A 15562-nucleotide genomic window follows, 5' to 3' on the forward strand; every position below is an offset into this window, starting at 1 on the left:
ACCAAACGCGCCTCACTGGTCAACTGTGTGCCGGCTGTAGATTCTTGGCTAACAATAAATGCATTCCAAAAAAAAGAAGAAAAAAAAACACTCTTTTTCATGTTGCACATGAAACCATCATATTTTCACAGGGGTTCTCCTCAGCTCTGGGGTGCTGCACAGGAGGCGGATCATGGTCTTCCAGTATAGCTCGTCAGTTTGGAAGTAACGGGTCCAATAATCGCCGCCACGGTCGGAGTTTTTGTACCAATAACCAATGAGAGTCAGTGAGAGCCGAAAAACCATGTAGCTCGACTTCCTTGTGCTGATGTAGTGGATCAGCTCCTTCTGAACGATATTGAAATTTGACGCCGAAGAGATCGCGGCTGGACTTTCAGACATCGTCTCAAGTGTTCCGACAAGAGGATATGTGGCACCATCCGGCTGGAGTATGACCCTCGAAAGCCACTTAGACAAAGCGTTCTGGGCACTGTTGATTTGCTTGGTTTGACCTAGGTTTAGATGATGGAGTAAGTGACGGTGGCACATTTGCAAATGGAAGAACAGATATTTCATCTTTGACCGCAACGTTTTCATACGAATATCCTTCTTATTTTTGTACACAACTCTGACTGTGAATTGTCTTGTTGGGCTTGTATGAGTGGCCAGCTCTAGTTCGTTTTGATTTCCTGGTTCTTCGACGAGTAAAACCGGAAGGTCTGTCATGGCTAGTCTTTCACTGGATTCGAAAGCAGACAAGGGCTTTTGTTTCTTGAAGGCTGTCAGGATCTGGCCTTCATATTTTCCCAGACTGGCCGGTTTAGATGTAAAAATCGCTGGCAAGAGTAGATGTGGCAAATTATTCCAGCTCGGAACCATGAAATTGCCGACTTGGATCCCCGGTTTGTTGAGATACGGCCTCGAAAGATTGTCAGCCTGCCATCGGGAGACAGTTGCCTCCAACACGAGTGTTTGGATAAGTGGGATCAAACTTGGTCCATCATCCAGGAGATGTTTGCCCAACTCTTTGTTGAGACGCGTGTGCCAAGCCTCGAAAATTGAAATGGAGGCTCTGAGGCAGTTTTCTGTCGATGGCTCCTGGCTAAGGTACTTCAGAAGCGAAGCCTGAAGGCGCCCGAAACCCCTGCTCTCTAAAGCCTGGCCGTCTTGTGGCAGCATTGGTTCTGGAACCACTCCCATTACAGGGTAACCGTCTCCGGGCGGTCGAAACGCCTCTTCCCAAAGCCAATCAATCAGCAGGACGTGAGAAGTTCTCTCGGCTTCCAGGTCGGCCCCTCCGCTAGTGTAGCTCCTCAACATGGCCGTGTTGATGAAGATGAGCCAGGTGATTAACTGGTTGAACATTTCAATCATTTCCTCCGAACCTTTGGTCTCCAATCCTGGAGAAGATCGGTCCATCACCCGAATTATCGAGGGTTGCGGTGGGCCCTTTCGAAGGACGAGTGAATAGATAACAGCCGGGAAATCATTGATTTGAACACGATCATGTGTTGCGACCTTGTGCCTTCTAAAGTGTCTTAGGATCTCGATACGAAATTTTTCTTTGAACCGTTCCAAGAATTTTGGCCTCATGCTGCTCTGAGGATAAGACGTCAGCTTGATTTGCTCTTCGAGATCTTGGAGCAAGGCCATTGAAAAACCTGGGTCATCATCTTCTTTCTGTTTGTCTTCGGCCACTGGTTGGACCACCTGCCCAGTTGCGGTGTTCCTCTCGGTTTCGGTATGGTGATTATCATAATTCACCAAAACACGATTGGAGGGGTTTCCGTGAACCTCGTCGCTGCGACTGGGGCTTGAAGGTTTTGAGGTTAAATGGATCACTTGGGCTGGATTCAAGTCACACAAGAAGTAAGCTAACCTTAAATCGCAACCAGTAAAATCAGTGCTACTTGTCTTCTTACTCACCATGAGCTTCCTCGGGGCGTTCAGCAGGCTGAAGAACTGGTTCCTGGGATTTGGAATTGGCGGGATCGTGAGCAGTGTTCTTGTTTTCCTCGGGGAGGTGATCATAATCCACGAAAAATTGCGAAATGAAGTCGTCCTTATTCAAGTCGCGCTTATGAGCATGTTCTCCGTCGGCGTCGATTGGCGTTGAGACTTCTGGACCTAAACCAGTCATCGGAGCTTCACACAAGATGAAGATGAATTCCAAGAGTATTAAGTAGAGCCCTGAAGTATATGGCCAGATTGGACTTACAATGAGCCAGCATGTGGATCTCGGTATTTTGAAATTGAGGGGAGTTGGATGCACCACCATGCTGATAATTTTGCCTGTTTTCCTCACGGCGATTGGCGTGACCCCCCGACAGGGGTAGTGACTGTGATATCATGTGGCCCACATTAGCGTAACCCTCTCCGTCCAGCGGGAGTGGCATCAAGTGGTCCTTATTAGCATGGTGCCCGTTGGCGGGGCTCGGGAGGAAAGGTGGCCAAGTAAAATCTTCAATCGGAGCTGAACACGCAGGATGTGGATTTTTTTTCAACCGCGATAACACAAAATAGCAAGTATACCCGGCTGTAACGACTTACAGCGTGCCTGGATATGGTTCTCCGCATTTTTTAAGACTGGTTGCAGGGAGCTGGATGCGACGCCCAGAGGATGGTTGGGTGCGTTTCCTTCAGGATAATTAGGGTAACCTTCTAGCAGCTGTGACCACAAGTCGTCATCGGTCGTTGGAGCAGGTTCTGTGGGATCGTTTTGTTCATTGAGATTGGCATTATCTCCCAGAAGCTGTGAAACGAGGTGGTCGGCATCACCAAGATGTGTGGTGTCGCGCCCCATGGGGAAAGCTGACGACGTCTTCCGGGCTAGATTGCAGTCACAAAGTCAAATTCAAGAGAGAGAGAACTTTACTCGAAGGTGTTAACTTACCACTGTCGCGGTCCACACAATATTCCAGACCGCTAACGGGTCTTGCCAGCTGTTGTCCCAAGACTTGAGAGCCTTTTGGGACAAGATAGTCTTTAAAATAAGATGGCCACGAGATGGAGGACGCATCTGAATGCCTGCTGCTTGAGCCAAACTGAAAATTTGACGAAGAAGGAAGATGCGATTCTGATCCCGACGGCAAAGTCCGGCGATGCTCCTCTGGAAATCTATTGGTGGCTGCGGAGTATGGGGTGCCTGATCCTGACGGCAAAGTCGGGCGATGCCCTCCATCGGCGCTTGCGAGGTATGGGGCGTTGGTCCAAGCAGGTGAGAAAGGATACAATGACTGGCCACCAATTGACGGATCTATTGAAGGCTGATGATAGGCTCCCGCCGGGCTATCGATTCGTCCCCAATCTGGAACCCGCGCCAAAGAGGCTTGGATGAATATAGTGGACTTTTGGAGGGTAGAATCCATTGGCACCATGAATGAAGGATGCGAGATGCTTACTTTCCCGCATGGCCAAGAACCACGGCTCATTTTCCGTTGTCGATGAGCCGCATAAATCAAGATGAGCTTTCAAATGATCCATGGCACTCTCCTGAGTTTTTTGTCGTTTTGCTGCATTCGATCCCAGCTTTTCTCCGCAAAGAATATCTGAGGTCATGTTATCAGTTTAACCATCACCGCCCGCAGCCTTTGCCGGCATTGATAAAAAGATAAGCACACCTTTCTGCTTGTCATTTGATCCCATATTAGTTGAGAGTTGTTGCAATATCTGGTCCGCGTGTTGCTGGTTCTGGCCCGACAGCCGCTTGCGATTCAATTGTTTCTCTTTGAAGCTGGAACTTGGCGGTGTCTCTGGCCCAAGCAGAAAATTATTTCCTTCAAAGCCTCGGACCTGACTATTTGAGTCAAGGACAAAGGGGATGGTGGCATCATACTTTGGTAAACCTTCCAAGAGCGGCCTGGCCACAGCCTTGGAACCAATTACAAGGAGCCATCCCACTTGGAGAAAGAGAGAGGCAAACATTTCGCAGAATTCTGAGTTGACAGGTGGTGGTCCTCATCAGCCCGATCAGGGCCCATAAGAGCCCAGATTTATACACGGACAATGTTCATTGGTCATGCGTTGCAGCCGGGTGGGCATGAGGAATCTACTATCGACCTGGTCACCTGCCTGGAGTCTGGACCGCCGAAATCGAGCCACCATGTGCAAGAACCAAAAACCAAGTCGTCAACCTGTGTTCCAGAGATGGCACATGTAATCCCGCCAATTCAAGATATCTGAAACCGAAGTCCAACACACGTTGCTGGATAGGGTGTACAATCCAGCCAATGTGTCCACCTCGCGGCTCGCACAGGCATCGGAATGTGTCCTCCGGACTTCCGGTCGGCTGCTGCGCCCGCGACAGAGATCTGTACAGCTGCTTTCCGCCGGTGCTCTTTCCGATGCGCGTCGATCGGCTGTCCGGTGCGCCTGCGCAGCCGCACAAGTCGTATGAATTTTTTGGTCCAGAGCGATCGAGAGATGAGAATTACCTCATCTTACTAGCACTTTGTCAACAACGCGCCACACGAAAAAAGGGAAGAGAACACAAGGGTTGCAGCAAGTAGGACCATCAGATCGACTGGGAACGAACGCGAACTAAAATATAATACCCAACTCTCCGAAACGATGGCTGAAGCAATGTATGCCACTGATGAAGTGAGATCACTCTTTCCTCGCCTCACTCACATCTATCCATCTGTCTTTAAAGACTGACTGCGAACATCTGGACTGCAGTATGGGCGCCCGTTCATCATCATCAAAGACCAGGGTACCAAGACTAGAAGCCATGGGATCGAAGCCATCAAGGTTAGTCACCGACCTTTTTTGAGAGGAAATTCCGTTCATTGGGGTTGGGTCGATTGGCGCATTCATATTTAAATCAGATTGGCCTATGCGGTCTCCTTTTCTTGCTTGCTCTCTCTTCTATAGTCTCACATTCTAGCCGCCCGAACAGTGTCAAATATACTCAAGACTTCCTTAGGACCCCGCGGATTGGATAAGATCTTGATATCACCCGACGGAGACATCACCGTTACGAATGATGGTAAACTCATCCCTCCATCCATTGAAAACCCAGTCTTTTTTCAGGATGCTCGAAATGTTGACCTCATACATGAATTTGGTGTAGGTGCCACCATCCTTGGTCAAATGGAAGTCGAACACCAAATTGCCAAGCTGATGGTACAACTCTCTCAATCCCAAGACAATGAGGTTCGTCAGGCTTTGAAGTAGTGCTTCAATTTACTTGGTCGGCAAAGTCGTCTCTCCATTCATCCTCCTTTCCAACCTTATTTTACTTTTCTCTTCACAGATTGGGGATGGTACCACTGGAGTAGTAGTCCTCGCGGGTGCCTTACTAGAGGAGTCGGAGGCCTTGCTCGATCGAGGTATTCACCCTATCAGAATAGCCGATGGATTCGAGAAGGCCTGTAATGTGGCAGTCCAGGAACTTGATCGAATCAGTGCCAAGCTGGAATTCAGTAAATCGGACACAAGCCAGTTAGAGAAAGTCGCCGCCACCAGTCTAGGTAGCAAAATGTCAGTTCCGCCCCGTTTACCTACCTGCCCAACCTTTGCTCACTAGACTTACTCTCGAGTTCTGCCCCTTCCTTTCCGTTCTACGGACACCTCCAGTGTCTCTAAATCAGGTGATCTATTCCCCAAGATTGCAGTCGAAGCAGTCTTATCGGTTGCAGACCTCGAGCGAAAAGACGTCGACTTCGAACTAGTGAAAATCGATGGAAAAGTTGGAGGCTCGTTGGAAGATACGCGCTTGGTCAAGGGTGTGATAATCGATAAAGACATGTCCCATCCCCAAATGCCCCGAAACCTCAAAGACTGCAAGTTGGCTATTCTCACCTGTCCGTTCGAGCCTCCCCGACCGAAGACAAAGCACAAACTTGACATCACAAACGCCGAACAATACAAGAAACTCATGGGATACGAACAGGAGGTCTTCCTGCAAATGATCAAGCGGCTCAAGGATTGTGGCGCTAACTTGGTCATCTGTCAGTGGGGCTTTGACGACGAGGCAAATCATCTCCTGCTACAGAATAACCTACCTGCTGTACGATGGGTCGGGGGACCGGATATTGAGGTTTGTGATAATTCGTCGCCATTCGAGATACGACTCTATGGTTCGATCAAAGTTATTCCCACGCTCATCAGACCATTGCGCGATGACTCTAGTTGATTGCCATTGCTACCAATGGTCGGATTGTACCTCGATTCGAGGATCTCACTGCTGCCAAGCTCGGAAGTGCTGGAGTGGTTCGAGAGATTGATTTCGGGACAACGAAGGAGAAGATGCTGGTAATCGAGGAATGCGCCAACTCAAGGGCAGTCACTGTATTCATCAGAGGCAGTAACAAGATGGTAATCCTTAGCTTTCCCAGGACTCGACAAGAGAATTCATCTACTGATCTGTGTATTATATCTCCCACTTCACTCTATAAGATCGTCGAGGAGGCCAAACGGGCTTTACACGATGCTCTTTGTGTGGTCCGGAACTTGGTTGTTGATGATCGGGTAGTCTACGGCGGGGGTTCGGCCGAAATTGCCTGTTCGATTGCTGTGGCTAAGGCTGCTGATGAGGTTTGATCAATTCGTTGGATCCGATCGACAGGGACAGCTTTCTGACCGTTTCTTGAGTATGCGTTCCAGATCCCATCGATTGAGCAATACGCCATGCGCGCATTCTGTTCAGCATTGGATGCAGTACCGCTCGCCCTGGCGGAAAACTCGGGCCTTTCGCCCATCGAAACCCTTGCGGAAATCAAGAGTCGACAGATCGAAGAGAAGAACCCCAACCTTGGGATCGATTGCGTCGGATTGGGAACAAATGGTTCGTCTACCGCCCTCTTGAATCGCATCAATTGTGCCTCTCCTCTCTGACATCGCTTTTCCTCTCCTGATAGACATGAAAGATCAGTTCGTTATCGACCCCCTAATATCCAAGCGACAACAATATTTGCTGGCTACTCAGCTCGTCCGCGCCGTGCTCAGGATTGATGATGTCATTCACAGTCACGATGTTGGAGGAGAATACTAAAACAAAACAAAAACAAAGAAAGTATATCGGGATACATTCAATTCGATCTCACATTGACTTTATCTTCACATATCTTTCAATTTCTTATTTTCATGAGTGTGTACGATACGATGTGTTATGCTGCTAAACCTACGCTCAAATAACCAAATAAATAAACTCCAACAATTACCCTGATGATAAGCCACTCAAACTGTCGATCTGGATCTTAAGACAAGGCACGTTAGCCATTCTAAAGACATTGTGGAATATACTCCGCATGGGTGGCTTCATAGATGTCTGCCCCATGCACTGTTAAGCTAGTAGTACACTCGGCCACTGTCCTGGTGGTGCTTTCAAATGGAAGGAGCAAGTGGCTTTGTTGGCGCGAGGATCATAGGTGTCACTCTGGGTAGTCATGTTGCCAGAACGAATCACATTCCTATTCAACCAAGACACACATCAGCTAAAAGGTGGGCAATCATAAAACACGGTGGATGGAATCAATAAGCAGGACTTACATCCTTGGGAGAGGCCATGCAGGCTCATCTTGATCACAATTATCTTCATGTCACACAGATATTTTATGAAGACCATATCTGGATGGTATGGAGATCTTACAGTGCCAGACTGTAGGCAGCGTGGTGAAGGGAAAGTGCTCTACAGATGCCCTTGTGGTGGTCCATAAAGCGTAGTTTAATGTAGCAACCCACTGTTGACATAAAGACAAACAAGAAAAATAAGTTTCACTCATTTCTTTTAGAAGTTGAACTTGGGGGAGGATCATCTCTATGTAACAGTATTCATTTCATTCTGAATTGGTTGAGGACAACCATCTAAGTTAGGGGAGGGGGTTTTCAGTTTTGCTCCTCTTTCAAGCTTTCCATTTAGGAAGTTCAGTTTTTTTTTTGGAATCACATCAAGCAAACAGAGCACCCATTCAAAACACAAGAAGACAAAAAAACTGGCCATGATGTATTTCACATAGCAGATAACAAGACTTAGCCAATAACAAGATATCAGAGGCATTCAGCCAGGTGGTACAAGAGCAAGGAGGAGGAAGTTTTTAGGATTCTTTGTTTTTTTTGTTTGGTAGACAGTACAACTATGGAAGGGAGAGATAGTAGAAGCAGATAGAATCTGAGGACACCCCAAATTCCCAAAACAAACAAAAGAACAAGTCAGGAAGAGGTAAGGGGGGGAGTTAACAAAGAAAAAGAAAACTTACAAGCTCAGGGACAATGGTGAAAGCGCTGCGCTGCAGATAGCGCAGCGTAGCGCTTTTTGGCCCGGATGCGCTGCACCATTTCATAGCGTTTTTGGGCTACGCTTGCGCTTTTTGGTGCAAGCTTGTAGCTTTTCTGTTTTTTGCCCACTATTTGTAGCCATAAAATAGCGCAAAAGTGCTACGCTGCCGCTATGAATAGCGCGCTATGCTATTTTATAGCGCTTTTTTGCGCTTTTTTTGGGGGAGGGGAGGAAGTAGCTTTTAAACAGCACGCTGCACTTTTTTGCGCTTTTTTTGGGGGGGAAGGGAGGAATTAGCTTTTTTATTTTATTTTAATGGTTGATTTGGTAGTATGGAGAAAGAGGAAGAAATTTGTAGAGGGGGAACATATAATGGGGGAGATATTAAACAAGCTATTCATCCCAATAATCTATTTTGATGTTCCTTGATTTGCCATGTTTGTGGCCTCATCAAATTTGGGGTTACAGATGATGGGGGTGACAGACTGAGGAAGGGGAGAGAAGTAGAACTTGAGGGACCAAACCACAGCAGGGTATTTGCAAAGCCAGCGGCCACCCTCTCCGGAGTCTCTTGCAGCGCACAGCAGAGGTCTTGGGATCCATCATATCCAAGACCTTGACTGTGGGCTATGCTGCCCACAGCAAAACAAATCAGAGCGGCTGCGCTATTGCGCTTTCATAGCAGAAAAGCGCATGTAGCGCAACTTTAGTGCCAAAAAGCTTTTTTCAGCTGCGCTGCGCTATATTAGCTCAAAAGCGCAGCTTTTCCCGCTGCGCTTGCGCTTTTTCACCTGGGGAAATAGCGCAAGTAAGCTGCATTTAGCCGTAGCGCAGCGTTTAGAGGCCGCACTACAGCTTTTTGAGGCGGGCACGTAGCGGACACGCGCTGCGCTGCGCTAAAACGGGTGCTTTTGGTAGCGCAGCGCAGCCTTTCACCATTGTCAGGGATATCCAAGATGACGAGCCAAGAAGATGGTGCAGTTGGTGGTGAACACCCACTGGAGGTTGCAGAAGAATCATACGCAGGCCTTGATCTCTTGGAGCGTTGATGCAGGGAATTCAGTTCACAGGCTAATGTATTCTTGAGCAATGTTGTGGAAGAGGAGGAGCAAGTCCTCTTTGCTGTAGAATTGGGTGCCGTAGGGCATGTGGTTGTTGGAAACAAGTAGCTGGCCAATGGCAAAGTGGTCAAACTCAATCATATCCGCAGCAGTAGGAGCGGGAGCAGGTTGAGGTTAAGGCACGGGGGGAGGAGCAGCTTCAGTAGCCCAGTTGGTAACCGGACCAAATTCAATGGGAGTGTGCGGACGAGCCGGTTCTGGCGGTGGGTTTTGTTACCAACTGAGCTACTGTAGCTGCTCCTCCCCCCATGCCTGAACCTCAACCTGCTCCCGCTCCTACTGCTGCGGATATGATTGAGTTTGACCACTTTGCCATTGGCCAGCTACTTGTTTCCAACAACCAAGAGGACTTGCTCCTCCTCTTCCACAACATTGCTCAAGAATACATTAGCCTGTGAACTGAATTCCCTGCATCAATGCTCCCAGAGATTGAGGCCCGCGTCCAATTCTTCCGCAACCTCCAGTGGGTGTTCACTGCAAACCACACCATCTTCTTGGCTACTCATCTTGGATATCCCTGAGCTTGTAAGTTTTCTTTTTCTTTGTTAACTACCCCCCCTTACCTCTTCCTGACTTATTCTTTTGTTTGTTTTGGGAATTTGGAGTGTCCTCAGATTCTATCCGCTTCTACTATCCTTCCCTTCCATAGTTGTACTGTCTACCAAACAAAAAAATGAAGAATCCTAAAAATTTACTCCTCCTTGCTCATGTGCCACCTGGCTGAATGCCTCCGGTATCTTGTTATCCGCTATGTGAAATAAATCATGGCCAGTGTTTCTGTCTTCTTGTGTTTCAAACGGTTGCTCTGTTATCTTGATGTGATTCCAACAAAAAACTGATTAGCAACTAGTAGCTGGCGGATGGCAAAGTGGTCAAACTCAATCATCTCCGCAACAGTAGTAGCGGGAGCAGGTTGAGTTTCAGGCACGGGGAGAGGAGCAGCTTCAGTAGCCCAGTCAGTGACCGGACCAAATTCAATCGGAGCGCGCAGACAAGCGGGTTCTGGTGTTGGGTTTGAATGAGAATTAAGAAGAGCCGGGTTGACTTCGATGTTGAATAGGGTGGCTTCTTCAATGACAATAGGAAGGGAAGCAGAAGAGCCAGGCTCATCAATGGTAGCAGGCAAGGAAGGAGGAGCAGGCCATACGGAGGTGTTGGAAGAAGGAGGAGTCACAACAGGGATGGAATCAGAGGAGCTAGCTTCATCGGCGAGTTCTGCTCCGCAATACACCGGGCTGGGAAGAACAGGTGGAGGCAAGAAGACGCAGCCCTGATTGACATAGGCAGGCAACCAGTTCCCAGCTACCGGCACCAGGAAAAGAAAGTAGTCACTTGATGGCAAGTGACATGACACAGCTTTGTTTTCAGCCCCAACACTGCTCCAATGCTGCTCCTCTCCACCAGCACATCTAGGGCTCACATTACAGGTGTCAGGATCAAAGCACTCAATGTGACAAAACCAGATGATGCTCAGCTTTGGCCCTGGCCCAGCTGATGTTCAGCTTTTACCCTGGCTCAGCTGATGCTCAGTTTTTCCCCTGGCCCAGCTGATGCTCAGCATTGGAACTGGCCACCTGATGATCATCTTTGGCCCTGGCACAGCTGATGCTCATCTTTGGCCCTAGCCTAGCTGATTTTCAGCTCTGGTTCTGTCCAAGCTGATTCCCATCTTTTTCCCTGGCCTGGCTCAGCTGATACTCAGAAAGCTGAGCATTAGCTGGCCAGCTGGCCCAATACTGGGTCAAAGATGAGCATCAGCTGGGACAGGAAGAGGAAAAGGCTGAACAAGGACTGCTACAAAGCTGAGCATCAGCTGCGCCAGGAGTAGTACAAAGCTGAGCATCACCTGGGCAAGGACTAGTCAAAAGGCTGTATTCCAATTCTGAGAGTGAGCTGTGTGAAAAAGCTGAGTATGAGCTGGGCAAAAAAGCTGAGTATGAGATGGGTACCAAATGACAGAACTGAGGATCAGTTGGGCTCATCAAAAACTGAACAGGACCTCCTTGGTAAATTTTGGAAGTTGAGGAGTTGGTTGGGAGATTGGGGTAGATAGTGGATAGATATTGGATAGATGGTGGGTAGCTGGCTGGAGCTGGTGTGATGTCACTTGTCATCAACTGACTATTTTATTTTCCTGGTGCGGGTAGAAGTTTATCTCATCTTGGACAGGGTTGGCCTAGAAAACAACTACAAACATCAATATCAAGCATCTTGGGAAACAAGACATACCATTGCCTCATCAAATGTATGCGGAGAGAAAGTGATCGGGCACTGAGTTGCAGGGCTAACACAATTTGGAGGAAACAGAAGAAGGAACTAAGAGGGATGACTGCTCAGAGTGGTTGAGCTGGGGAAAAGGATCCAGAAGGAAGTGGCAAGGTTTTTATAGACAAGAAGCAAAAGGGTCTGCCTTTTTGCACACCAAAAAATTACCCCGCGCACACCAAAAAAGATGTGCACTCCATGGTTTTTTGGAGTGCACAGGTGTGCACTCCAGCATTTCTTGGAGTGAAAATAGTTCACTCCAAAAAGATGTAGTTTTAGGAGTGGCCTATTTTCACTCCAGGAAATGCTGGGTGTGCAGAAGCTCACTCCAAAAAACCTTGGAGTGTGCACCCTGTTGCACTCCCGCCTTGACGGCCGCGGCAGACCAGTCATCGGGAGGAAACAACCCTCTTGATGGCCGGTGCTGGTTATCAAGATCCTCTCAATGACCGGTGCTGGTCATCGAGAGGGGTGAGTCCTCTCAATGACCGGTGCTGTCATCGAGAGGACTCAACCCTCTCAATGACCAATACAGATTGGTCATCAGGAGGAAACAAGTTCAACCCTCTTGATGACCGGTCTATACCGGTCATCGAGGAGGTGAGTCCTCCCCATGACCAGCACCAGTCATCGAGAGGACTCATCCCTCTTGATGACCGGTACAGATTGGTCATTGGGGAGGAAGCAACCCTCTTGATGACCGGTCTGTCCCGGTCATTGGGAGGAAGAAACCCTCTCAATGACCCGGACAGACCGGTCATCGAGAGGGATGATTGGGATGAGTCCTCCCAATGACCAGTACCGGTCATTGAGAGGGTCCCAATGACCGGTCTGTCCCGGTCATTGGGAGGAAATCAGGAGGAAGCAACCCTCTTGATGACTGGTCTGTCCCGGTCATCAAGAGGGATGAGTGGGATGAGTCCTCCCGATGACCAGCAGCGGTTATCGAGAGGGATTTTTCCTCCCGATGACCAGCACCGGTCATTGAGAGGGTTGGTTCCTCTTGATGACCGGTCCATACCGGCCATTGAGAGGGATGACTCATCCCTCTTGATGACCGGTATAGACCGGCCATCAGGAGGCAACAGCTCTCTCAATGACCGGTATGCCCCGGTCATTGAGAGGGATGAGTCCTCCCAATGACCACCACCAGTCATAGAGAGGGTTGTTTCCTCCCGATGATCAGGAGGGATGAGTCCTCCCGATGACCAGCACCAGTCATAGAGAGGGCTGTTTCCTCCCTATGACCGGTCTATACCGGTCATTGAGAGGGATGAGTCCTCCCAATGACCAGCATCAACCGGTCATTGAGAACTCCAGGGAAGCGTGGTCTTTGGAGTACCTGACCCGCACTCCATGGAACTTGGAGTGCACAGACATGCACACCAAGTAATGTGGTGTGCACAGACTTGCACACCTTTTTGGTGTGCGCGGGGTAATTTTTTGGTGTGCAAAAAGGCAGACCCAAGCAAAATTGCGGGGGAACGGCTATGTCCTTCTTTTGCAAGGGCACCACAATGACCCCCTTGCAAAAGAGGGAGTAGACAAGTTGACTTCCTTTCATCGAGGAACGAGTCCATTTGTATCCAGAAACAGGTTGGTGGGGCTCCTTTGGTTGTAAGAAAAGGAGAGGTTAAAAATAAAGAAGTCAGTGATGCATACAAAAGTGACTTTTGTTACCGGCGCATCTTGATTTGATTGTTATTGGAGGGACTAGAAGAAGTAAGAAGAAGTTGGGCTTACCTTGGCCAAGGATCCACCAGCAAGTCGATTGAATATGTATTATGATTCCATGAATGCTTGGACGGATTTTCAAGCTGTGTAATGCTGTGCACCCAAAATCATGGCATTATGTTTGGTATTTTACCACTTGAAGCTTGACACCAAATCACAGTGTCTGAACTTCAAAGTAGATCACTGATCCTCTGCCACAGCAGATGGGAGCAGTATTGATGGGTGGTGATGACCGAGGTGCGTTCCCTCAACCATCCCATCAAGCCCTCCATTTTTCTGTTTTGCTAGGATTGATCATTAAAGATGTCACGTTTTGGAATTGATCTCCTCGGACGAGAGGTTCCACCACCTGGATACCTTACTGCAAGCGAGCAATGGTGTATTCGTGGTATGGGCCCAGAGCCAGCCCCCGGGAATCTCGTCAGCTCTTTTCCTTTCTTGGGTTCCTCATGACTGCTAGCTGAGATAATGGTCTTTTTGTGTGTCTGTTTTTGCAGGTACAAACCATCAACTGCACCACATCGTTCAAGTTGTTTTATCAAAAGAACCAGGGCCAGACTAAGCCAACCTGGAAAGCAATACCTTACGGGAAGAAATTCAAGATTGAAATTGCTGTTGATTCGACGAACTTTGAGGCTTTTCAAAAAGCGGTTGCCGACGCCTGCGACAAACAGTTCTCAAATGCTGGGAAGATAATAGAAGATGCGGTTGAATGCGGCTTTCCCCATCTCGACTGGATAGTCATCATGAATCTCCGTGATGCAGCCAAGTTTAAGCGAGCTGAAAACTATACTGTCAACGATCAGCAGTCCTACGCACACTGGATGGCTACTGTGGTTGATAACGCAAGGGACCAAACCGATGCTTGGTTGGAGCTGAAGATGGTCAACCCAACCGAAGTCGCAAGACAAGCTACAGCGGTAAATAAGGTCCAAGAACATGTCTTGACCACGCAGGCCGCCAAGGATGCCGCATCCGCCTCGAAGCGCAAAGCACCAAACGATGCTGGTCCTGGCGGCGAAGGAATTCAAGTGCCGGCCGGAAACTTCAAGGCTCTCAACTTCCTAATGAACAAGCTCTTTGACCTTCACGAGCCCAACCAAAAATATGAAGATGCACTTCCTGTCTTCATCGATCCTGCGGATCCAAACCGATACGTCGTTTTGAAAACCCCAATGGTCCAGAAATGGGCCAAGGCCATCGTGAGTTTTTATTTATCAACCTCATGAAGCCTCACGAACTGATCTTGTTCACATCATCAATTTTAGATGGACAAAGTTCCTGGAGTCTCGATGTACACACCACCAGGTGATTTCAAATTCGAACAGTTATCAAAAAAGAAAAGAAAACTCGACAACAACACCGCGGGTCATAGTCGTACCTCCTCATGTGATCCCGATGTTTCAATCATTATCCCGAATCCTGACTTAGTACGTAGTTATGTAGAGTTTGTAAAAATCAACCCCTCTAAGAAAAAAGCAGTCCTTAAGGCTCTTGATGACAACGATATCACCCATCCTAGATTTTTCTTGTCCAAAAATATCACCCATGCGTGCATGAGTAGATGGGGCTTATCCAATGGGATCATTGCCCAATTGAAGGATAATGTCAACCAATTCCTAGAATTGAACAACTGAATACACTCTACACGTACTTAACCTTAACAGAATGACTTATTTAAACAGCTCAAGCAACCTTTGAAATTTAAGTTTTGTCTGTTGATCTCACCCCTCTATTTAGTCTATTACCCCACCAAATTATCCTTTTGTAATACCAAACTGCACCACCCACATGTCCATACAAAGATTAATAAAATGATCTGTATATTTGTCCCAATAATGAGCAAGATAACTATCCTTAGTGTTGGCCCCACCAACGGTATTGCGGATGAGACCTAGCAAGAGCATCCAGCTTTTTATAGCTTCAGATTTTTTGGGCAGTGTATTGCGGAGTGGTATGGTATTTATTGCTAGGCTAAACAGAAGAATTGGACCTTTACAACAGGAGTTTTGTTGGATAAACGAGCTATCAAATCAAGAGTTTTTTAGAGCAGTCAAGTGTTACATTGATCGGGTATTGGGTGCTAGAGTAGACAGGCTGAACAGGTTAAATGGTACACAAAGACGTTTGGTGGATAACTGGGCTAACATTTCAATCGAGAACAAGAGTGATTGGCGGCTACTGGGCTAGAACGTTGTGCTTAATAGGAGTGGATATATTGGTTGATTTAGTTGGAATTTGATGG

The 15562-nt window shown here is 47.9% G+C and overlaps 2 protein-coding genes across 2 annotated transcripts; one reads left to right on the plus strand and one right to left on the minus strand.

Moving 5' to 3' along the window:
- Positions 1-117: 117 nt before the first annotated feature.
- Positions 118-3347, minus strand: PtA15_15A333 (uncharacterized protein; the record flags this gene model as incomplete). Its single annotated transcript, XM_053163529.1, has 5 exons — positions 118-1826; positions 1906-2124; positions 2198-2452; positions 2530-2808; positions 2873-3347. The coding sequence occupies 5 exons, from the start codon at positions 3345-3347 to the stop codon at positions 118-120; spliced, it is 2937 nt and encodes a 978-aa protein (XP_053027495.1).
- Positions 3348-4548: 1201 nt separating this feature from the next.
- PtA15_15A334 (uncharacterized protein) lies at positions 4549-6973 on the plus strand (the record flags this gene model as incomplete). The annotated part of the gene is made up of 10 exons (XM_053163530.1): positions 4549-4578; positions 4657-4728; positions 4852-4966; positions 5051-5133; positions 5234-5460; positions 5557-6019; positions 6112-6297; positions 6379-6516; positions 6586-6766; positions 6840-6973. 10 exons carry the CDS (start codon positions 4549-4551, stop codon positions 6971-6973), a joined length of 1629 nt encoding a protein of 542 aa, XP_053027496.1.
- Positions 6974-15562: the final 8589 nt, after the last annotated feature.

This window comes from Puccinia triticina, chromosome 15A (genome assembly GCF_026914185.1).
Source record: "Puccinia triticina chromosome 15A, complete sequence".
In the NCBI taxonomy this organism is placed as follows: domain Eukaryota; kingdom Fungi; phylum Basidiomycota; class Pucciniomycetes; order Pucciniales; family Pucciniaceae; genus Puccinia; species Puccinia triticina.